This window comes from Rhinoraja longicauda, chromosome 26 (genome assembly GCF_053455715.1).
Source record: "Rhinoraja longicauda isolate Sanriku21f chromosome 26, sRhiLon1.1, whole genome shotgun sequence".
NCBI classification, from domain to species: domain Eukaryota; kingdom Metazoa; phylum Chordata; class Chondrichthyes; order Rajiformes; family Arhynchobatidae; genus Rhinoraja; species Rhinoraja longicauda.
The window spans coordinates 12,471,505-12,497,279 of NC_135978.1; the positions used below are offsets into that span (position 1 = coordinate 12,471,505).

Here is a 25,775-nt window from a genome sequence, read left to right on the forward strand (position 1 = left end):
TGTGGGTCAAACATTTACTCTGATTTAACTTTTCAATTCTATGTCTTTGCTGGTAGATATGCAGCAGCCAAAGCAGCTAAATATGCAGGTACATCTTAATTTCTTAATATAGTCAATTGCCCCCTGCACCTTGGGAAATGATTCCATACCAACTATCATGCTTACTCTGTTTACTCCTAGTCATACAGATTGGAAACAGGCCCTTTGGCCCAACTTGTCCATGCCAACCAAGATGTCTATCTACGTTAATCCCATTTTCCTGCATTTAGCCTGTACCCCTCCATTCCTTTCCTCTCCGTGTATATATCCATATATACTGTGAATACTACTTCTACCACCTCCTCTGTTTGTTCTATATACCCACCCTCTGTTATTACCATCATTAGCCATTTATTTCACAGATTTAAAAAAAGAAATGTTCAATCATGCTGCATATATATTCACAATTTGTTCACTTGATTATTACAACCACAATCCAAATATTAGAATAGACCGTTTGGCTCATCTGACATGATCTGCCATCTTATTAAATGAAAATATTTAAAATTCGGTCAAACATCAGAATCACTCATTTGAGTAAATAAAAGCAGTAAAACGCCTTTGTGAGAGCCAGTAAATTTTAAATGGAATTTACCAATGGGATTTTGCGCTAATCCCATTGAATTCTGTCAAACTATAGATAATTGTATCATTTCTCTGCTGATATTCCAGGTGCAGTTCCAGGAGGATATTCTGGACTTGCAGCTGGAGGTGTTCCAGGAGGTGTTCCAGGAGGTGTTCCAGGAGGTGTCCCAGGTAATTATATCATTTATTAATTATAGTTTTGATGCATATTTTGCTTTCCACTCGAAAATAGACTGCCAATGTTTGGACAAAGAAAATCCTGCAAATTGGAGCTTCCAGAGGAAGCCCTCTGAGAAAATTGTTCTCTTTCATTTTTCCAAGTGGTATGGGCCAAACATTTACTCTGATTTAACTTTTCAATTCTATGTCTTTGCAGGTGGATATGCGGCAGCCAAAGCAGCTAAATATGCAGGTAAATCGTAATTTCTTGGTATGGTCAATTGCCCCCTGCACCTTGGGAAATGATTCCATACAAACTATCATGCTTACTCTGTTTGCATGCTATTGGTCATAAACATTCAGCATGGAAACAGGCTCTATGGCTCAACAAAAGACAATAGGTGCAGGAGTAAGCCATTCAGCCCTGCGAGCCAGCACCGCCATTCATTGTGATCATGGCTGATCATCCAAAATCAGTACCCCTTTCCTGCCTTCTCCCCATATCCCTTGACTCCGCTTTCTTTAAGAGCTCTATCTAACTCTCTCTTGAAAGCATCCAGAGAATTGGCCTCCACTGCCTTCTGAGGCAGAGAATTCCACAGATTCATAACTCTCCGAGTGAAAAAGTTTTTCCTCATCTCCGTTCGAAATGGCCTACCCCTTATTCTTAAACTTGTCCATTCTAACCACGATGTCTATCTACGTTAATCCCATTTTCCTGAATTTAGCCTGTACCTCTCCATTCCTTTCCTATCCGTGTTTCTATCCATATATACTGTGAATGCTGCTTCTACCATATCCTCTGTTTGTTCCATATACCCACCCTCTGTTATTACCATCATTAGCCATTTATTTCACAGATTTAAAAATATATATATTTTTAATCATGCTGCATATATATTCACAATTTGTTCACTTGATTATTACATCCAGAATCCAAATATTAGAATAGATCGTTTGGCTCATCTGACATGATTTCTGCCAACTTATTATTAAGTGAAAATATTTAAAGTTCGGTCACACATCAGAATCGATTCTTTGAGTAAATAAAAGCAGCAATGCACCTTTGTGATAGCCAGTAAATTTAAAATGGGATTTACTAATGGGATTTAGCACAAATCCCATTGAATTCTGTGAAATTATAGATAATTATATCACTTCTCTGCTGATATTCCAGGTGCTGTTCCAGGAGGATATTCTGGACTTGCAGCTGGAGGTGTTCCAGGAGGTGTTCCCGGAGGTGTTCCCGGAGGTGTTCCCGGAGGTGTTCCCGGAGGTGTTCCTGGTAATTTTATCAGTTATTAATCATATGTTTGGAGCATATTGTGCCTTGCTCAAAAATAGACTTTACATTTTTATCGCAGCTGCAATTTGATTAAATATGCAGCAATCCTGGACAGACATGGCACCTGCCAATATTTGGACAAAGAAAATCCTGTAAATTGGAGCCTCCAGAGGAAGTCCTCTGGAAAAATTTGGTCTCTTCCATTTTTCCAAGTGGTTAGAGTTTGTTGAGTCTATAACGACATTGTTAGGAATCAAGTAAAGTTCTTGAGTGAGAAAAGCTTTTTAAAATATTTTGAATTGGTTTGTTGCAATAATGGCTGTGCTTTTGGAAATAGCTTTCTTTTGATAAGATTTCAAATATTCTTCTTGTGGTTCATAATGCTACAAACATTCCAAGAACATTACCTGGCAATAGCAGGACATTTTCCTTCCCCTACCAGCACTATTAAAGGAATAAATAGACAATAGACAATAGGTGCAGGAGTAGGCCATTCGGCCCTTCGAGCCAGCACCGCCATTCAATGTGATCATGGCTGATCATTCTCAATCAGTACCCCGTTCTTGCCTTCTCCCCATACCCCCTGGTTATCTATTGGTTATTTGTCTTTTTGTTGTGGAATCTGCTCTTTGTAACATTTCAATTTGCCAGAGGAAAGGTTGATAGGAAAGGTTTAGAGGGATACTGGTCAAACATTTACTCTGATTTAACTTTTCAATTCTATGTCTTTATAGGTGGATATGCGGCAGCCAAAGCAGCTAAATATGCAGGTACATCTTATTTTCTTAATATAGTCAATTGCCCCCTGCACTTTGGGAAAACAATTCCATATAAACTCTCATGCTTTGTTTGCATGCTATTAGAGCCATAGAGTCATACAGCATGAAAACAAGCCCTTTGGTCCAACTTGTCCATGCCAACCAAGATGTCTACATTAATCTCATTTTCCTGCATTTAGCCTGTATCCCTCCATCCTTTCCTATCTGTGTATCTATCCATATATACTGTGAATGCTGCCTCTACCACTTCCTCTGTTTGTTTTATATACCCACCCTCTGTGTGAAAAACCTTCCCTTTTAGAGTTTAAAACCTCTAAAACATGCCCTCTAGTTTTAGATCCTCTTAGTCTTGTCTATCTACCTATCTATGCCTCTCATTAAATTTATGAACCTTTATAAGGTCATCCCTCAGCCTCTGTGCTCCAGTGACAACAATCCCAGTCTGTCCTTTTAATTAATCCTCTCCATTTTGGGCATCATGCCGGTACATCTCTTCTGCTCTTTTCTAACACTACCATATTCTTTCTATAGTGTAGTAACCAGAACTGCTCACGATATTTCAAGTGTGGTCTAAACAATGTCTTGAACAGCTACAAGATGATGTCCCAACTTTTACACTTAATACTCATGTGAAAGCAAGCCAACTAAACACTCTCTTCTCTACCCTATCTATCTGTGTTGCCATTTTTGGTGAGCTATGAACATGCAGCCTAAGGTCCTTCTGTACATCATGCTTCTAAGATCCCACCTATTTTCCATCCACCATCAATTCACCCAACTTTCCACCACATTTATGTCCCTCTGTATCATTGTGGCCTTCCATCACAGTGAGGAGAGGACTGGAGGAGACTCACTGTGATGGATGTTTTCTTGATGGATGTTTCTTTTGTGTGTTTTGGGGGTTGTGTAATTTTAATGCCTATTTTGATGCTTTTGTTGTTGGACTGTGGGTGACTGAATTTCGTCCAATTTGGATGACAATAAAGCTATCTTGAATCTTGAATCTTGAATTAGGCAATCTTGCTCACTCTACAATTTTACCAATTCAGAGCACAAGCTTTCACATCCAAGTCATTTATATATATAACAAACAATAAAGGTCCCAGTAGACACCATGGACTGCAGGTGCTGGTTTGCAGAAAAAGACACAAAGCGCTCGAGTAACTCAGTGGACCAGGCAGCATCTCTGGAAGACATGGATTCACAATATTTTGGTTTGGAACCCTTCTTCAGACTGATTGTAGTAGGGGGGAGAAAACTGCAAGAGAGGTTATTGCAGGACAAAGCCACACGTGACAGGTGGTTACTGGTTTGGGGGTTTTGATTAGTAGGTGGTTGAACAAAGACCAGAGATGAAAAGACAAAAGTCAATGAGGTAAGGAAATAAGGAGAGAAGAGGTATGAAATGTGAAGCCGGCTGGTGTCACCCGGTGGTATTATTTGTAGCCTTTTGCCTTTTTAGAACTGTTTTCAGATTTTTCATCATATTGTATTTCTATTACATCATCGGTTAACAGAATACTTCAAATTCAAAATGTAAGTAATGCAATAAGCTATTCTTTCACGTTCACACTTTATTTCTCCCACTTCACTTAAATAACAAAGAACTTAAACCTGTCATCTGATGAAAAAAGCAATTTATCCTTGAAATTGGTAGTCTTAACCATGCTGCAATATGGTTAAAACCAATAAAATATATTATTGTTCAGGTTGTACAAAATAAAACTGTACATCTGCTGCATTGGTATTCCAGGTGGTGTGGCAGGAACTGGTCCAGGGGCTATTCAGTTTTTCTTTCTCTACGAGCCTGCTGGTCTTGTCCTATAGCCCTGCTATTAGCAACACTGAACAAAAACAAAGCTGTAAACAAATGTCACAACTGACACATTTATAAGTTTGGCATCACCCTACCCAGTAAGATTTCTGTAATTCTTCCCTTGCCTTCTCCAAAACTGAAACAACCTAATTTCTCTCTTTCTTTATTCTGTCACTGGTCTAAGACCTGAACTGTTAACTCTATTTCACTTTACGCAGATGTCACCTGGCCCTACTGAGTGTTTCCGACATTTCCTGTTTTTATGTCACATGATTTTGCCATAGCCAGAATTTAAACAAAGGATTAAATAACACCTTTAAATGGCACTTTTCAAAGTTTATTTCTGCTATTTTGCAACGGAATTCCCATATTCTGTCATCCGAGTATTCGGAAAACCGAATGTTTCATGAAATACTGTGGTACTTTTCCACTCACCAGGATTTTGGTTCCTGCACTCACTTTCTCTTACTTGAGCCCCTGTTCCTGCGTTCTCTACAACATGGCTAAGCTTTCAATCCTACTCTTACTCTAACTCAACGGGGCACTGATTACAGTACTCTCTCTCACACACTACGCACTGGTTCCTGCACTTTCCTTCTACTAATTGGGGCCGGCCTTAGTTTTACACTATCTTTCCACTCATCCAGACACTAGTTCCTATGCTTCTGGGTCCGGGTGCCCGTTAGGTACCGTACCGAGGGTTCTGGGGGGGGTCATGTAGGGACATAGGGATTGGCTGGGAGAGTTCGAACCCTCGGATTGGCTAGCGATGTCACCAGGTGTGCCAGCGCGGGAGGGACAAGCAGTCTAGTGTTGAACTCCGTCTAGGTAAGACGTTTTGTTGGTTGTCTATAGTTTTGAGTGTTGCGATTGTCACGGAGTTTTGCACGTGCAATAAACTCTGTCTGCAACACCCATCCGCTACCAGACTCGCCACAGTCGCACCAGGGGGCGGAGATGGGCGAGGACCAGACGCTCCAATGTCTTCATCAGGTGTCATGTCAGTGCCACCGGCCTGTAGCTGTTGAGTTCCTTCGGGTGCGGCGTCTTTGGTACCGTACCAGTACCACGCAGGATGTTTTTCACAGCTATGGAACTCTCCCCAGTTTGAAGACATGCTCCACTATTCCGCACAGCTGGTCTGCACAGGACTATAGGAGCCTCGAGCTGATGCCGTCCGGACCAGCCGCCTTCCTCGCATTGATCTTCCTGAGCTAATTTCTCACCTGGTCTGTGGAGAAATACAGATTGGAGCACAAGGGCTGGGTGCTCAAGGGTGTGAGAGGAGGAGGGGGTGTGGGGGGGGGGGATGGTGTAGGGGGGGGGGGGTGGTGTAGGGGGAGGAGGTGGGGGTGGTGGGGTTGGGGCTGGAGAAGCAGAAGCAGAAGCAGTGGGTGGTGACTGTGACCCAAGTGCTGTGGGAGGGGAGGTGGGGCAGTGTACTGGACGTGCAAACAAGTGGGGCTGCAACAGAGGTGACTGGACCGGGTGTGGGGTAGGTGACTTCTCGAACCTGTTGAAGAAAAGGTTCAGATCGTTCACCCACTTCTGGTCCCCCACGGCCTGGGATGGGTTTGAGGCCTCTCCAGACTCCACTGATGTTGTTCCTCTGCAGCTGGCCCTCCATCTTCTTCCTGTAGCTGTTCTTCCCCTCTCTGATCTTCCTCTTCAGCTCCTTTTGCACCGCCTTCAGCTCCTCCTTATTTCCCAACTTAAAGGCCCTCTTTTTCTCCTTAAGGAGATCCTTTATGTCAGGGTTGACCCGGGGTTTGTTGTTGGAGAAACATCGTACAGTCCTGGTGGGTACAGTGTTCACCACACAGAAGTTAATATAGTCCGTGATGCACTGGGTGTCAGTTATAATGCTTCACAGATTATATGGAGTAGATTTTCAAGAAATAACTCCAGTAATCCTCATTTAAAATTCAGATCAAATAAAATTGCACGATTTGTAACAATAGAATAAATAATCCACCTCTTTGGCTATTTTTGCTCATGTTGCTCATTTCTTTGTTATTTGATGTATAAAATATCAGTCTATCCCTCGCATTCACAAGAAGATAATTTACATATATCCTGTGGTAATTAATGGGTAAATAGCTGATTTATAGTATTTTTCTTAATATCTAAAAGTTTGATACATTTTTGTTAATTGGAAAAGTATTGTGGTGATCTGATAGTAAATTACAAATTCAATCATCAGAAATTCCTCTTATACAAACCATCGCCGATTTTCTAAAATGACTTTGGAGGATTTGAAAGAATTTTCTCATAATTAGCTGGAAACAGTGCAAAATGTCATGAGACGACTACGCCTTGTGATGACAATATGGTGGAAACAGCACCAATTCCTTAAATGTAATTGCATATGCTTGTCTTGCGACCCTACTAGTTGAATATTTCAGAAATGTTATTTACTAATACATTCTTTGCACAATTTAAGGCTAGATTCGCATATCAATCTTTTTTCACAGCAGGTGGCAATGCAGCAGCCAAAGCTGCAAAATAGTGCCATGAGCACATATACTGGCATTGTAGGATGTTACAGAATAGTTCCAGTCGTACTGTCTATGGTTGAAATGCTTTTGAACGTTTGATCATAATCCACTTTCGGTTCTCACAGTAAACAAAAGCTGCCTTTCAAGCTTGGAAATAGATGACCTAATAACACTGCAGTAAATTGTCCTTAGAGTCTGACTCTTTTAAATAATTTAATATTTTGATGATTGGAACTCTATTCTATTGTCATTCCAGGGGCTGTGCCAGGAGGAGTTCCAGGGGGTGTACCCGGAGGCTATCCAGGGGGTGTACCTGGAGCTGCATACGGAGGCCTTCCAGGTGATCTTTTCTCTTTTAAATGTGCTACAGGTCTTCATTTAGTGCCAGTTATAATGCTTCACAGAATATATAGAGTAGATTTTCAAGAAATAACTCCAGTAGTCCTCATTTAAAATTCAGATCAAATAAAATTGCACAACTTGTAATATAATACAATAAATAATCCACCTCATTGGCTATTTGCTCATGCTGCTCAATTCTTTATTCGGTATACAAAATATCAGTCTATCCCTAACATTCACAAGAAAATAATTTACACATGACCTTTGATAATTAATGGGTACGTAGACGTAAAATGGTGGAGTAACTCAGCGGGACAGGCGGCATCTCTGGAGAGAAGGAATGGTGACGTTTCGGGTCGAGACACTTCTTCAGTCTGACGAAGTGTCCCGCTAAGTTACTCTAGCATTTTGTGTCTACCTTCGATTTAAACCAGCATCTGCAGTTCTTTCCTTCACATAAATATCAGTTTATCCCTGGCATTCATAAGAAGACAATTTACATACGACCTCTGATAATGGGTAAATAGCTGTTTTATGGTATTTTTCTCAATATCTTAACGTTTAATATATTTTTGTGTTAATTGGAAAAGTATTGTGGTGATGGGATGGTAAATTACAAATTCAATCATAAGAAATTCCTATTATACAAAGCCAACGGAGATTTTCTAAAATTACTTTGGAGGATTTGAAAGAAGAGGCAGCAACTCCTTGTGATTTTGTGATGGCAGTATGGTGGAATCAGCACCAATTCCTTAAATGTAATTCCATATGCTTGCCTTGTCCTACAAGTTGAATATTTGAGAAATGTGATCTACTAATATATTCTTTGCACAATATGAGGCTAGATTCTCTTATCAATCTTTTTTCATTGCAGGTGGCTACGCAGCAGCCAAAGCTGCAAAATATGCAGGTAAGTCTTCCTGTTTTCAATAGAAAAACCTGAAAATGCTGGTAATTTAAAATTGAAATTGATAATACTGAACAATACTCAGCAGGCCCAACAGCCTTGGAGAACAAACATAGGGTCTCAGGTCTCCACGATATTAAAACGCTTCTTACAGGAATCAACAAGGTTGTAGTCAAAGGAATCCTACAGTTAATATCAAAATAATTAAAGACAAAATTGGGAAGTGATTTTTAATATTCAGTTTAATCTATACCTCATTTTAATGTATGTGGCAGTGGAAATTTGGTACAACATTCTCCCAAACTACTATAATGATCAATCAACTGAAAGTTATTTGAGTTTTGTCTATTAAATTAATTAAATCAAATTTTGAGACAAGAAATGAGCTATAGATTAAGCTGAACAGTGTAACAGACTTGAAGTGATGTTCTTAAGTTATCCTATTCCTGTATTTGAATCCTGCCATTGCTCACCAGTGTTTTTTATATATGCCAGTATAGTGACATGAGCACATATACTGACATTGTAGGATGTTACAGAATAGTTCCTGTCGTACTGTCCATGGCTGAAATGCTTTTGAACGTTTGATCACAATCCACTTTCGGTTCTCACAGTAAACAAAAGCTGCCTTTCAAGCCTGGTAATAGATGACCTAATAACACTGCAGTAAATTGTCCATAGAGTCTGACCCTTTTAAATAATTTAATATTTTGATGAATTATTTGAATTCTATTCTATTGTCATTCTGGGGGCTGTGCCAGGAGGAGTTCCAGGTGGTGTACCCGGAGGTTATCCAGGGGGTGTACCCGGAGGCTATCCAGGAGGTGTACCTGGAGCTGCATACAGAGGCCTTCCAGGTGATCTTTTCTCTTTTAAAATCTTTTCATTTTTATTGAAATGTCTTGAGTACTAAATTTCAGTTTTACAATCCATTCACTTTATATCAATATTACAATTTTAAGTAGATCCTGAATCCTATAGCCAAGACAGGCACAAGAACAAAGAGGAAATTAATGTTCTAGGAGACATTTAGTCTCATATTTGCCTGTCTTTGGAACCAAGAAACCTGTGGTGCAAATAATCATAGGTACAGGCTTAGAAAAGTTTTCATTGCCATTTTCAGGAACAATTGCCAACTCCTCCCTTCAGCATGGCTTGCAGGAAGCTTATTCAAATTTTGGGGTATAGGGACTGTAGGCGTCGAGAAAGAGAAAGTTAAATTATTACCTATTTAAATTATTTGTATTAATTTAATGCTTTTAGTTAATGTATTTGTGTGTTTTAGATTATCTTGTTTATGATGTTGGTGAGGTCAACTCCATTAATTTCACCAGAGAAACAAAAATGTGCTACAGGTCTTCATTTAGTGCCAGTTATAATGCTTCACAGAATATAGAGAGTAGATTTTCAAGAAATAACTCCAGTAGTCCTCATTTAAAATTCAGATCAAATAAAATTGCACAACTTGTAATATAATAAAATAAATAATCCACCTCATTGGCTATTTGCTCATGCTGCTCAATTCTTTATTCGGTATACAAAATATCAGTCTATCCCTGGCATTCACAAGAAGATAATTTACACATGACCTTTGATAATTAATGGGTAGATAGACGTAAAATGGTGGAGTAACTCAGCGGGACAGGTGGCATCTCTGGAGAGAAGGAATGGTGACCTTTCAGTCTGACGAAGTGTCCCGCTAAGTTACTCTAGCATTTTGTGTCTACCTTCGATTTAAACCAGCATCTGCAGTTCTTTCCTTCACATAAATATCAGTTTATCCCTGGCATTCACAAGAAGACAATTTACATACGACCTCTGATAATGGGTAAATAGCTGTTTTATGGTATTTTTCTCAATATCTTATCGTTTGATATATTTTTGTGTTAATTGGAAAAGTATTGTGGTGATGGGATGGTAAATTACAAATTCAATCATAAGAAATTCCTATTATACAAAGCCATCGGAGATTTTCTAAAATTACTTTGGAGGATTTGAAAGAATTTTCTCATAATTAGCTGGAAACAGTACAAAATGTCATGAGGCAACTCCTTGTGATTTTGTGATGGCAGTATGGTGGAATCAGCACCAATTCCTTAAATGTAATTCCATATGCTTGCCTTGTCCTACAAGTTGAATATTTGAGAAATGTGATCTACTAATATATTCTTTGCACAATATGAGGCTAGATTCTCTTATCAATCTTTTTTCATTGCAGGTGGCTACGCAGCAGCCAAAGCTGCAAAATATGCAGGTAAGTCTTCCTGTTTTCAATAGAAAAACCTGAAAATGCTGGTAATTTAAAATTGAAATTGATAATACTGAACAATACTCAGCAGGCCCAACAGCCTTGGAGAACAAACATAGGGTCTCAGGTCTCCAGGATATTATAACGCTTCTTACAGGAATCAACAAGGTTGTAGTCAAAGGAATCCTACAGTTAATATCAAAATAATTAAAGACAAAATTGGGAAGCGATTTTTAATATTCAGTTTAATCTATACCTCATTTTAATGTAAGTGGCAGTGGAAATTTGGTACAACATTCTCCCAAACTACTATAATGATCAATCAACTGAAAGTTATTTGAGTTTTGTCTATTAAATTAATTAAATCAAATTTTGAGACAAGAAATGAGCTATAGATTAAGCTGAACAGTGTAACAGACTTGAAGTGATGTTCTTAAGTTATCCTATTCCTGTATTTGAATCCTGCCATTGCTCACCAGTGTTTTTTATATATGCCAGTATAGTGCCATGAGCACATATACTGACATTGTAGGATGTTACAGAATAGTTCCTGTCGTACTGTCTACGGCTGAAATGCTTTTGAACGTTTGATCACAATCCACTTTCGGTTCTCACAGTAAACAAAAGCTGCCTTTCAAGCCTGGTAATAGATGACCTAATAACACTGCAGTAAATTGTCCATAGAGTCTGACCCTTTTAAATAATTTAATATTTTGATGAATTATTTGAATTCTATTCTATTGTCATTCTAGGGGCTGTGCCAGGAGGAGTTCCAGGTGGTGTACCCGGAGGTTATCCAGGGGGTGTACCCGGAGGCTATCCAGGAGGTGTACCTGGAGCTGCATACAGAGGCCTTCCAGGTGATCTTTTCTCTTTTAAAATCTTTTCATTTTTATTGAAATGTCTTGAGTACTAAATTTCAGTTTTACAATCCATTCACTTTATATCAATATTACAATTTTAAGTAGATCCTGAATCCTATGGCCAAGACAGGCACAAGAACAAAGAGGAAATTAATGTTCTAGGAGACATTTAGTCTCAAATTTGCCTGTCTTTGGAACCAAAAACCTGTGGTGCAAATAATCATAGGTACAGGCTTAGAAAAGTTTTCATTGCCATTTTCAGGAACAATTGCCAACTCCTCCCTTCAGCATGGCTTGCAGGAAGCTTATTCAAATTTTGGGGTATAGGGACTGTAGGCGTCGAGAAAGAGAAAGTTAAATTATTACCTATTTAAATTATTTGTATTAATTTAATGCTTTTAGTTAATGTATTTGTGTGTTTTAGATTATCTTGTTTATGATGTTGGTGAGGTCAACTCCATTAATTTCACCAGAGAAACAAAAATGTGCTACAGGTCTTCATTTAGTGCCAGTTATAATGCTTCACAGAATATAGAGAGTAGATTTTCAAGAAATAACTCCAGTAGTCCTCATTTAAAATTCAGATCAAATAAAATTGCACAACTTGTAATATAATAAAATAAATAATCCACCTCATTGGCTATTTGCTCATGCTGCTCAATTCTTTATTCGGTATACAAAATATCAGTCTATCCCTGGCATTCACAAGAAGATAATTTACACATGTCCTTTGATAATTAATGGGTAGATAGACGTAAAATGGTGGAGTAACTCAGCGGGACAGGTGGCATCTCTGGAGAGAAGGAATGGTGACCTTTCAGTCTGACGAAGTGTCCCGCTAAGTTACTCTAGCATTTTGTGTCTACCTTCGATTTAAACCAGCATCTGCAGTTCTTTCCTTCACATAAATATCAGTTTATCCCTGGCATTCACAAGAAGACAATTTACATACGACCTCTGATAATGGGTAAATAGCTGTTTTATGGTATTTTTCTCAATATCTTATCGTTTGATATATTTTTGTGTTAATTGGAAAAGTATTGTGGTGATGGGATGGTAAATTACAAATTCAATCATAAGAAATTCCTATTATACAAAGCCATCGGAGATTTTCTAAAATTACTTTGGAGGATTTGAAAGAATTTTCTCATAATTAGCTGGAAACAGTACAAAATGTCATGAGGCAACTCCTTGTGATTTTGTGATGGCAGTATGGTGGAATCAGCACCAATTCCTTAAATGTAATTCCATATGCTTGCCTTGTCCTACAAGTTGAATATTTGAGAAATGTGATCTACTAATATATTCTTTGCACAATATGAGGCTAGATTCTCTTATCAATCTTTTTTCATTGCAGGTGGCTACGCAGCAGCCAAAGCTGCAAAATATGCAGGTAAGTCTTCCTGTTTTCAATAGAAAAACCTGAAAATGCTGGTAATTTAAAATTGAAATTGATAATACTGAACAATACTCAGCAGGCCCAACAGCCTTGGAGAACAAACATAGGGTCTCAGGTCTCCAGGATATTATAACGCTTCTTACAGGAATCAACAAGGTTGTAGTCAAAGGAATCCTACAGTTAATATCAAAATAATTAAAGACAAAATTGGGAAGCGATTTTTAATATTCAGTTTAATCTATACCTCATTTTAATGTAAGTGGCAGTGGAAATTTGGTACAACATTCTCCCAAACTACTATAATGATCAATCAACTGAAAGTTATTTGAGTTTTGTCTATTAAATTAATTAAATCAAATTTTAAGACAAGAAATGAGCTATAGATTAAGCTGAACAGTGTAACAGACTTGAAGTGATGTTCTTAAGTTATCCTATTCCTGTATTTGAATCCTGCCATTGCTCACCAGTGTTTTTTATATATGCCAGTATAGTGCCATGAGCACATATACTGACATTGTAGGACGTTACAGAATAGTTCCTGTCGTACTGTCTATGGCTGAAATGCTTTTGAACGTTTGATCACAATCCACTTTCGGTTCTCACAGTAAACAAAAGCTGCCTTTCAAGCCTGGTAATAGATGACCTAATAACACTGCAGTAAATTGTCCATAGAGTCTGACCCTTTTAAATAATTTAATATTTTGATGAATTATTTGAATTCTATTCTATTGTCATTCTAGGGGCTGTGCCAGGAGGAGTTCCAGGTGGTGTACCCGGAGGTTATCCAGGGGGTGTACCCGGAGGCTATCCAGGAGGTGTACCTGGAGCTGCATACAGAGGCCTTCCAGGTGATCTTTTCTCTTTTAAAATCTTTTCATTTTTATTGAAATGTCTTGAGTACTAAATTTCAGTTTTACAATCCATTCACTTTATATCAATATTACAATTTTAAGTAGATCCTGAAACCTATGGCCAAGACAGGCACAAGAACAAAGAGGAAATTAATGTTCTAGGAGACATTTAGTCTCATATTTGCCTGACTTTGGAACCAAGAAACCTGTGGTGCAAATAATCATAGGTTCAGGCTTAGAAAGGTTTTCATTGCCATTTTCAGGAACAATTGCCAACTCCTCCCTTCAGCATGGCTTGCAGGAAGCTTATTCAAATTTTGGGGTATAGGGACTGTAGGCGTCGAGAAAGAGAAAGTTAAATTATTACCTATTTAAATTATTTGTATTAATTTAATGCTTTTAGTTAATGTATTTGTGTGTTTTAGATTATCTTGTTTATGATGTTGGTGAGGTCAACTCCATTAATTTCACCAGAGAAACAAAAATGTGCTACAGGTCTTCATTTAGTGCCAGTTATAATGCTTCACAGAATATAGAGAGTAGATTTTCAAGAAATAACTCCAGTAGTCCTCATTTAAAATTCAGATCAAATAAAATTGCACAACTTGTAATATAATAAAATAAATAATCCACCTCATTGGCTATTTGCTCATGCTGCTCAATTCTTTATTCGGTATACAAAATATCAGTCTATCCCTAACATTCACAAGAAGATAATTTACACATGACCTTTGATAATTAATGGGTAGATAGATGTAAAATGGTGGAGTAATTCAGCGGGACAGGCGGCATCTCTGGAGAGAAGGAATGGTGACCTTTCGGGTCGAGACACTTCTTCAGTCTGACGAAGTGTCCCGCTAAATTACTCTAGCATTTTGTGTCTACCTTCGATTTAAACCAGCATCTGCAGTTCTTTCCTTCAGATAAATATCAGTTTATCCCTGGCATTCACAAGAAGACAATTTACATACGACCTCTGACAATTAATGGGTAAATAGCTGTTTTATGGTATTTTTCTCAATATCTTAACGTTTGATATATTTTTGTGTTAATTGGAAAAGTATTGTGGTGATGGGATGGCAAATTACAAATTCAATCATAAGAAATTCCTATTATACAAAGCCATCGGAGATTTTCTAAAATTACTTTGGAGGATTTCAAAGAATTTTCTCATAATTAGCTGGAGACAGTACAAAATGTCATGAGGCAACTCCTTGTGATTTTGTGATGGCAGTATGGTGGAATCAGCACCAATTCCTTAAATGTAATTCCATATGCTTGTCTTGTCCTACAAGTTGAATATTTGAGAAATGTGATCTACTAATATATTCTTTGCACAATATGAGGCTAGATTCTCTTATCAATCTTTTTTCATTGCAGGTGGCTACGCAGCAGCCAAAGCTGCAAAATATGCAGGTAAGTCTTCCTGTTTTCAATAGAAAAACCTGAAAATGCTGGTAATTTAAAATTGAAATTGATAATACTGAACAATACTCAGCAGGCCCAACAGCCTTGGAGAACAAACATAGGGTCTCAGGTCTCCAGGATATTATAACGCTTCTTACAGGAATCAACAAGGTTGTAGTCAAAGGAATCCTACAGTTAATATCAAAATAATTAAAGACAAAATTGGGAAGCGATTTTTAATATTCAGTTTAATCTATACCTCATTTTAATGTAAGTGGCAGTGGAAATTTGGTACAACATTCTCCCAAACTACTATAATGATCAATCAACTGAAAGTTATTTGAGTTTTGTCTATTAAATTAATTAAATCAAATTTTAAGACAAGAAATGAGCTATAGATTAAGCTGAACAGTGTAACAGACTTGAAGTGATGTTCTTAAGTTATCCTATTCCTGTATTTGAATCCTGCCATTGCTCACCAGTGTTTTTTATATATGCCAGTATAGTGCCATGAGCACATATACTGACATTGTAGGACGTTACAGAATAGTTCCTGTCGTACTGTCTATGGCTGAAATGCTTTTGAACGTTTGATCACAATCCACTTTCGGTTCTCACAGTAAACAAAAGCTGCCTTTCAAGCCTGGTAATAGATGACCTAATAACACTGCAGTAAATTGTCCATAGAGTCTGACCCTTTTAAATAATTTAATATTTTGATGAATTATTTGAATTCTATTCTATTGTCATTCTAGGGGCTGTGCCAGGAGGAGTTCCAGGTGGTGTACCCGGAGGTTATCCAGGGGGTGTACCCGGAGGCTATCCAGGAGGTGTACCTGGAGCTGCATACAGAGGCCTTCCAGGTGATCTTTTCTCTTTTAAAATCTTTTCATTTTTATTGAAATGTCTTGAGTACTAAATTTCAGTTTTACAATCCATTCACTTTATATCAATATTACAATTTTAAGTAGATCCTGAAACCTATGGCCAAGACAGGCACAAGAACAAAGAGGAAAATAATGTTCTAGGAGACATTTAGTCTCATATTTGCCTGACTTTGGAACCAAGAAACCTGTGGTGCAAATAATCATAGGTTCAGGCTTAGAAAGGTTTTCATTGCCATTTTCAGGAACAATTGCCAACTCCTCCCTTCAGCATGGCTTGCAGGAAGCTTATTCAAATTTTGGGGTATAGGGACTGTAGGCGTCGAGAAAGAGAAAGTTAAATTATTACCTATTTAAATTATTTGTATTAATTTAATGCTTTTAGTTAATGTATTTGTGTGTTTTAGATTATCTTGTTTATGATGTTGGTGAGGTCAACTCCATTAATTTCACCAGAGAAACAAAAATGTGCTACAGGTCTTCATTTAGTGCCAGTTATAATGCTTCACAGAATATAGAGAGTAGATTTTCAAGAAATAACTCCAGTAGTCCTCATTTAAAATTCAGATCAAATAAAATTGCACAACTTGTAATATAATAAAATAAATAATCCACCTCATTGGCTATTTGCTCATGCTGCTCAATTCTTTATTCGGTATACAAAATATCAGTCTATCCCTAACATTCACAAGAAGATAATTTACACATGACCTTTGATAATTAATGGGTAGATAGATGTAAAATGGTGGAGTAATTCAGCGGGACAGGCGGCATCTCTGGAGAGAAGGAATGGTGACCTTTCGGGTCGAGACACTTCTTCAGTCTGACGAAGTGTCCCGCTAAATTACTCTAGCATTTTGTGTCTACCTTCGATTTAAACCAGCATCTGCAGTTCTTTCCTTCAGATAAATATCAGTTTATCCCTGGCATTCACAAGAAGACAATTTACATACGACCTCTGATAATTAATGGGTAAATAGCTGTTTTATGGTATTTTTCTCAATATCTTAACGTTTGATATATTTTTGTGTTAATTGGAAAAGTATTGTGGTGATGGGATGGCAAATTACAAATTCAATCATAAGAAATTCCTATTATACAAAGCCATCGGAGATTTTCTAAAATTACTTTGGAGGATTTCAAAGAATTTTCTCATAATTAGCTGGAGACAGTACAAAATGTCATGAGGCAACTCCTTGTGATTTTGTGATGGCAGTATGGTGGAATCAGCACCAATTCCTTAAATGTAATTCCATATGCTTGTCTTGTCCTACAAGTTGAATATTTGAGAAATGTGATCTACTAATATATTCTTTGCACAATATGAGGCTAGATTCTCTTATCAATCTTTTTTCATTGCAGGTGGCTACGCAGCAGCCAAAGCTGCAAAATATGCAGGTAAGTCTTCCTGTTTTCAATAGAAAAACCTGAAAATGCTGGTAATTTAAAATTGAAATTGATAATACTGAACAATACTCAGCAGGCCCAACAGCCTTGGAGAACAAACATAGGGTCTCAGGTCTCCAGGATATTATAACGCTTCTTACAGGAATCAACAAGGTTGTAGTCAAAGGAATCCTACAGTTAATATCAAAATAATTAAAGACAAAATTGGGAAGCGATTTTTAATATTCAGTTTAATCTATACCTCATTTTAATGTAAGTGGCAGTGGAAATTTGGTACAACATTCTCCCAAACTACTATAATGATCAATCAACTGAAAGTTATTTGAGTTTTGTCTATTAAATTAATTAAATCAAATTTTGAGACAAGAAATGAGCTATAGATTAAGCTGAACAGTGTAACAGACTTGAAGTGATGTTCTTAAGTTATCCTATTCCTGTATTTGCACCAGGTGTGACGAGATGGGGCTCCTAAGGGACCGTATTAGGAACCTGGAGCGGCAGATTGATGACCTCCGTCTGATCAGAGAGAGTGAGGAGGTTATAGATAGGAGTTACAGGGAGGTGGTCACTCCTAGACCACGGGAGGTAGACAAGTGGGTCACTGTTAGGGGGGGCAAGGAACAGAGGCAGGGACTAGGGAGTACCCCGGTGGCTGTACCCCTTGGAAATAAGTACTCCTGTTTAAGTACTGTTGGGAGGGACAGCCTACCTGGGGGCAACGACGGTGCCCGGGCCTCTGGCAAGGAGTCCGGCCCTGTTGCTCAGAAGGGTAGGGAAAGGAAGAGGAGAGCAGTAGTAATAGGGGACTCTATAGTGAGGGGGTCAGATAGGCGTTTCTGTGGACGCAGTCGGGAGACCCGGATGGTGGTTTGCCTCCCTGGTGCCGGTGTCCGGGATGTGTCTGAGCGTGTCCAGGATATCCTGAAAGGGGAGGGAGAGGAGCCAGAGGTCGTGGTACATATAGGTACCAACAATATAGGTAGGATAAGGAAAGAGGTCCTGAAAGGAGAATTCAGGGGGCTAGGAAGAGAGTTAAAAAAAAAAGGACTTCCAAAGTAATAATCTCAGGCTTACTGCCTGTGCCACGCGATAGTGAGAATAGGAATGGAGTGAGGTGGAGGATAAATACGTGGCTGAGGAACTGGTGCAGGGAGCAGGGTTTCAAGTTTCTGGATCATTGGGACCTCTTCTGGGGGAAGTATGACCTGTACAAAAAGGACGGGTTGCATCTGAACCCGAGGGGAACCAATATCCTGGCGGGGAGATTTGCTAAAATAACTGCGGAGACTTTAAACTAGTACGGTTGGGGGGAGGGACTCAAACTCAGATAGCTAATAGGCAGTGTGTGAGGCAGGAGGCAGAAAAGGGAAACACTCAGACCCAATATGTAGGAGAGAAAGAAGGGAAAAGAAATAAACTGAGAATAAGAAATGATGGGTCCCTTAAATGTGTATATTTTAATGCTAGGAGCATTGTAAGAAAGGTGGATGAGCTTAGAGCCTGGATTGACATCTGGAAGTATGATGTTGTGGCGATCAGTGAAACATGGTTGCAGGATGGTTGCGATTGGCAATTAAATATTCCAGGATTTCATTGTTTCAGATGTGATAGAATCGGAGGGGCAAGAGGTGGGGGTGTTGCATTGCTTGTCAGGGAGGATATCACAGCAGTGCTTTGGCAGGACAGACTAGAAGGCTCGATTAAGGAGGCTGTTTGGGTGGAACTCAGAAATGAGAAAGGTTTAGCAACACTTATAGGGGTGTATTATAGACCGCCAAATAGGGAACGAGAATTGGAAGAGCAAATATGTAAGGAGATAGCAGATATTAGTAGTGAGCACAGAGTGGTGATTGTGGGTGATTTCAATTTTCCGTATATAGACTGGGAATCACATTCTGTTAAAGGGCTGGATGGTTTGGAGTTTGTAAAATGTGTGCAGGATAGTTTTTTGCAGCAATACGTAGAGGTGCCTACCAGAGAAGGGGCAGTGTTGGACCTCCTGTTAGGAAATGAGATGGGTCAGGTGACGGAGGTATGTGTTGAGGAGCACTTTGGGTCTAGTGATCATAATGCCATTAGTTTCAATATCGGACACGATTGCGAGAGACTGGCTGGTGAGTACCACAAAACCCTCACCAAAGTCCCAACGGAGCTCGGTAGAACAGGCCCCTGGACCACCACACCGGGGAGTTGGAGACGGAGCCAGCGCAGGGAGAGGAAGCAAAAACGTGGTCGGAGAGCGGGGGTGCAGGCCAGGCTAAGGAGGGCCCCACAAAGACCATCCTTACCAAGCATCTTTCTCGCCAATGTCCGGTCACTCTCCAACAAGCTGGATGAGGTAAGGCTGTGGATCAACACCCAGCGATCCCTGAAAAACTGCTGCGCGCTGATCTTCACGGAGACGTGGCTCAACGCACTGGTCCCCGACGGGGCTGTGGAGCTAACAAACCGCTCACTACATCGTGCTGATAGAACAAAGGACTCCGGTAAGAGCAAGGGCGGTGGGCTCTGCATCTACATTAACAATGACTGGTGCACCAACCACACTGCAATAGAGAGCTACTGCTCCCCAGACCTGGAGTACTTACTGCTCAAATGTAGGCCGTTCTATCTGCCGCGGGAGTTTACGGTGGTCATCATCATGGCCGTATACATTCCCCCACAGGCTAATGCTAACCTAGCATTAGCACAGCTGCACTCGGCCATCAGTAAGCAGCAGGATGCCCACCCCAACGGTGCCTTCATTGTTGCAGGGGACTTCAATCAGGTCGACCTACGAGCCTCGCTCCACAAATTCCATCAGCATGTGCAGTGCCCTACCAGGGGCTCAAACACACTGGACAAGGTGTACACCAATGTAAAGGACGCCTACAGAGCTCTCCCCTGCCCACCCCTGGGACAATCCGATCACCTCTCACTGTTTCTACTGCCCGCATACAAACCCCTCATCCGCAAGACCAAACCCACAATAAAGACGGTCAAAATATGGCCCGAGAATGCCACCCTACAACTCCAGGACTGCTTTGATCGCACCGACTGGGACCTGTTTGCACAACAGGCCACCTACGGTTCAGAGATAGAGGTAGACTTGGAGGAATACGCATCCACTGTGCTCTCCTACATCAACTGCTGTGTGGAAAATGTCACGGAGGACAAGGTGATAAAGATGTTCCCAAACCGGAAACCCTGGATGAACAAGGAGGTACAGAACCTGCTGAGGGCACGCAACAATGCCTTTAAATCTGGTGACACTTCAGCATACAGTGTTGCCAGATCACACCTAAGCAAAGGTATTAAAAGGGCCAAAGACACCCATAGGCAACGGGTGGAAGACCACTTCAACACCACGGACACCAGAAGCATGTGGCAGGGTGTCAGGGACATCACTGGCTACAAGAGCAGCCCTGCCTGCCCCCACAGCGATATGGCATTGACCAACGAGCTTAACACCTTCTTTGCCCGCTTTGAAACTGGCAAAACCACCTTGAGTGAAAGAACCCCAGCCGAGGCGGTGGGACAGGTCTTGCAACTGAGCACACAGGAGGTACAACGCGCTCTGCAAAGGGTCAACCCACGCAAGGCTGCAGGACCGGATGGTGTTCAAGGAAGGGTACTGAAGGACTGTGCTGAACAGCTGGCTGAGGTATTCACCAAGATCTTTAACCTGTCATTATCTCTGGCTACGGTCCCCAAGTGCCTGAAGTCGGCTATCATAGTTCCGGTGCCGAAAAAAGCAAAGATCTCCAACCTGAACGACTACCGCCCGGTTGCCCTAACGCCGATTGTCATGAAGTGCTTTGAGAGGCTAGTCCTCTCACACATCAAATCCAGCATCCCTGACTCACTGGACCCACATCAATTTGCATACAGGGCAAATAGATCTACAGAGGACGCCATCTCTCTGGCTCTTCACACTGTCCTGACTCACCTAGAGAGACAGGGCACGTACGTGAGGATGCTATTCATAGACTATAGCTCCGCCTTCAACACGGTCATCCCCACCAAGCTCATCACCAAACTCCACCAGCTAGGCCTTAGCTCGTCATTATGTGACTGGATCCTGGACTTCCTGCTGGAACGACCGCAGGCAGTGAGAATGGGCCCGCACCTGTCCTCCACTATCACCCTGAGTACCGGCACACCACAGGGCTGTGTTCTGAGCCCCATGCTCTACTCCCTCTTCACACACGACTGTGTTCCTGCAATCGACACCAACACCATTGTCAAGTTTGCAGATGACACAACGGTGATCGGGCTGATCACCAACGGGGATGAAACAAACTATAGAGCGGAGGTGCAGAACCTGGCGGACTGGTGCTCGGATAACAACCTGTCCCTAAATACCACCAAGACCAAGGAGCTGATCATCAACTTCCGTAGGTCACATAACGGGGAATATGCCCCGATCTCTATCAATGGGGTCAGTGTGGAGAGAGTGTCCAGCTTCAAGTTTCTGGGCACTCACATTTCGGAGGACCTAACATGGTCCAATAACACTGCTGCGCTGGTCAAGAAGGCACAACAAAGACTGTTCTACTTAAGAACACTGAAAAAGTCTGGTCTACCCCAACAGCTGCTGAAGACCTTCTACCGCTGCACCATAGAGAGCATCCTAACGCATGGAATCCCTGTGTGGTACCTCAGCTGCACGGAGGCAGAAAGGAAAGCTCTACAGCGGGTAGTCCATAGAGCTCAGAGGGCCATCGGAACACAGCTACCAGACTTGGAGGGCATCTACAACACACGATGCCTCAGAAAAGCCACCAGCATCCACAAAGACTCTTCACACCCCTGCAACAGTCTGTTCGAACTCCTTCCATCGGGCAGACGATACAAGGCCTTCTATGCCCGCACCTCCAGACTCAGGAACAGCTTCATCCCCAGGGCCATAGCTGCTATGAACCGGTCCTGCTGAGCCGGATGGCCACAACGCATAGATCAACTTGCACTTTACCCTGTCCAAAACTGTTACAACTGTTCGTTTCGTTGGGTTGCTGCTGTCTAAATTACCTAAATTAGTGCATCGTATGGGAGGCGCATTCCCAATCTCGTTGTACCCCTGGGTACAATGACAATAAAGATATATTGTATATATTGTATTGTATTGTATTATGGAGAAGGTTAAATCTGGACCAAGGGTTGAGATTTTGGATTGGAGAAAGGCTAATTTTGAGGAGATGAGAAAGGATTTAAAAGGAGTGAAATGGAAATTGTTGTTTTATGAAAAGGATATAATAGAGAAATGGAGGATATTTAAAGGTGAAATTTTGAGAGTACAGAGTCTTTATGTCCCTGTTTGGTGGAAAGGAAAGAATAATAATTTGAAAGAGCCGTGGTTTTCCAGGGAAATTGGACACTTGGTTCGGAAAAAGAGGGAGATATACAATAAATATAAGCGGCAGGGAGTAAATGAGGTTCTTGAGGAATATAAAGAATGTAAAAGGAATCTTAAAAAGGAAATTAGAAAAGCGAAAAAAAGATATGAGGCTGCTTTGGCAAGTAATGTAAAAGTAAACCCCAAGGGGTTCTACAGATATGTCAATAGCAAAAGGATAGTGAGGGATAAAATTGGTCCATTAGAGAGTCAGAGTGGACAGCTATGTGCTGAGCCGGAAGAAATGGGGGAGATATTAAACAATTTCTTTTCTTCGGTATTTACCGAGGAGAAGGATATTGAATTATGTGAGGTAAGCGAAACAAGTAGAGTAGTAATGGAAATTAGGAGGATTAAAGAAGAGGAGGTACGGACACTTTTGAAGAATATAAAAGTGGATAAGTCTCCAGGTCCTGATAGGATATTCCCTAGGACATTGAGGGAAGTTAGTGCAGAAATAGCAGGGGCTATGACGGAAATATTTCAAACGTCATTAGAAACAGGGATGGTGCCGGAAGATTGGCGCATTGCGCATGTTGTGCCTTTGTTTAAAAAAGGTTCTAAAAGTAAACCTAGCAATTATAGACCTATTAGTTTGACGTCTGTGGTGGGAAAATTAATGGAAAAGATACTTAGGGACAATATATATAATTATTTGGATAATCAAGGCCTGATTAGAAACAGTCAACATGGATTTGTGCCTGGAAGGTCATGTTTGACTAATCTTCTTGAATTTTTTGAAGAGGTTACCAGGGAAATTGATAAGGGCAAGGCTGTGGATGTTGTCTATATGGACTTCAGTAAGGCATTTGACAAGGTTCCACATGGAAGGTTGATTAAGAAGGTTAAATCGTTGGGTATTAATAGTGAGGTTGCAAGATGGATTCAACAATGGCTGAATGGGAGATACCAGAGGGTAACGGTTGACAATTGTATGTCAGGTTGGAGGCCAGTGTCTAGTGGAGTGCCCCAAGGATCTGTGTTGTGTCCACTGTTGTTTGTCATTTACATTAATGATCTGGATGATGGTGTGGCAAATTGGATTAGTAAATATGCAGATGATACTAAGATAGGTGGAGTAGTTGATAGTGAGGTAGATTTTCAAAGTCTACAGAGAGACTTGGGCCTTTTGGAAGGGTGGGCTGAAAGATGGCAGATGGAGTTTAATGCTGATAAGTGTGAGGTGCTGCATTTTGGTAGGACAAATCAAAATAGGACGTACAGGGTAAATGGTAGGGAATTGAGGAATGCAGTGGAACAGAGGGATCTGGGAATAACTGTGCATTGTTCCCTGAAGGTGGAATCTCATGTGGATAGGGTGGTGAAGAAGGCGTTTGGTATGCTTGCCTTTATAAATCAGAGCATCGAGTATAGAAGTTGGGATGTAATGTTGAAGTTGTACAGGGCATTGGTGAGGCCGAGTCTGGAGTATGGTGTGCAGTTCTGGTCGCCAAATTATAGGAAGGATGTCGACAAAATGGAGAGGGTACAGAGGAGATTTACTAGAATGTTGCCTGGGTTTCAGCACTTAGGCTACAGAGAGAGGTTGAACAGGTTGGGTCTTTATTCATTGGAGCGTAGAAGGTTGAGGGGGGACTTGATAGAGGTTTTTTAAATTTTGAGAGGGACGGACAGAGTTGACGTGGGTAGGCTTTTCCCTTTGAGAGTGGGGAAGATTCCAACAAGGGGACATAGCTTCAGAATTGAGGGACAAAGGTTTAGGGGTAACATGAGGGGGAACTTCTTTACTCAGAGGGTTGTGGCTGTACGGAATGGGCTTCCGGTGGAAGTGGTGGAGGCTGGCTCGATTTTATTATTTAAGAGTAAATTGGATAGGTATATGGATAGGAGGGGATTGGAGGGTTATGGTCTGAGTGCAGGTAGATGAGACTAGGTCAGGGAGAATGGTCGGCGTGGACGGGTAGGGCCGGAGAGGCCTGTTTCCATGCTGTAGTTGTTGTTATATGTTATTTGAATCCTGCCATTGCTCACCAGTGTTTTTTTATATATGCCAGTATAGTGCCATGAGCACATATACTGACATTGTAGGATGTTACAGAATAGTTCCAGTCGTACTGTCTATGGCTGAAATGCTTTTGAACATTTGATCACAATCCACTTTCGGTTCTCACAGTAAACAAAAGCTGCCTTTCAAGCCTGGTAATAGATGACCTAATAACACTGCAGTAAATTGTCCATAGAGTCTGACCCTTTTAAATAATTTAATATTTTGATGAATTATTTGAATTCTATTCTATTGTCATTCTGGGGGCTGTGCCAGGAGGAGTTCCAGGTGGTGTACCCGGAGGCTATCCAGGGGGTGTACCCAGAGGCTATCCAGGAGGTGTACCTGGAGCTGCATACAGAGGCCTTCCAGGTAATCTTTTCTCTTTTAAAATCTTTTCATTTTTATTGAAATGTCTTGAGTACTAAATTTCAGTTTTACAATCCATTCACTTTATATCAATATTACAATTTTAAGTAGATCCTGAATCCTATGGCCAAGACAGGCACAAGAACAAAGAGGAAATTAATGTTCTAGGAGACATTTAGTCTCATATTTGCCTGTCTTTGGAACCAAGAAACCTGTGGTGCAAATAATCATAGGTTCAGGCTTAGAAAGGTTTTCATTGCCATTTTCAGGAACAATTGCCAACTCCTCCCTTCAGCATGGCTTGCAGGAAGCTTATTCAAATTTTGGGGTATAGGGACTGTAGGCGTCGAGAAAGAGAAAGTTAAATTATTACCTATTTAAATTATTTGTATTAATTTAATGCTTTTAGTTAATGTATTTGTGTGTTTTAGATTATCTTGTTTATGATGTTGGTGAGGTCAACTCCATTAATTTCACCAGAGAAACAAAAATGTGCTACAGGTCTTCATTTAGTGCCAGTTATAATGCTTCACAGAATATATAGAGTAGATTTTCAAG

At 40.4% G+C, this 25,775-nt stretch overlaps 1 protein-coding gene across 1 annotated transcript in view; it reads left to right on the forward strand.

Moving 5' to 3' along the window:
* The window catches only part of LOC144606566 (uncharacterized), an 88,732-nt gene that overhangs the window by 9,873 nt on the left and 53,084 nt on the right, over positions 1-25,775 (forward strand). Inside the window, exons 5-19 of the mRNA XM_078422825.1 lie at positions 712-795; positions 946-1,036; positions 1,961-2,068; positions 2,803-2,838; positions 7,418-7,501; positions 8,378-8,413; positions 9,172-9,267; positions 10,629-10,664; positions 11,411-11,518; positions 12,879-12,914; positions 13,661-13,768; positions 15,152-15,187; positions 15,934-16,041; positions 17,425-17,460; positions 25,125-25,220. Coding sequence (XP_078278951.1) covers positions 712-795; positions 946-1,036; positions 1,961-2,068; positions 2,803-2,838; positions 7,418-7,501; positions 8,378-8,413; positions 9,172-9,267; positions 10,629-10,664; positions 11,411-11,518; positions 12,879-12,914; positions 13,661-13,768; positions 15,152-15,187; positions 15,934-16,041; positions 17,425-17,460; positions 25,125-25,220 — 1,099 coding nt within the window. The remainder of the gene's footprint in view (positions 1-711; positions 796-945; positions 1,037-1,960; positions 2,069-2,802; positions 2,839-7,417; positions 7,502-8,377; positions 8,414-9,171; positions 9,268-10,628; positions 10,665-11,410; positions 11,519-12,878; positions 12,915-13,660; positions 13,769-15,151; positions 15,188-15,933; positions 16,042-17,424; positions 17,461-25,124; positions 25,221-25,775) is intronic.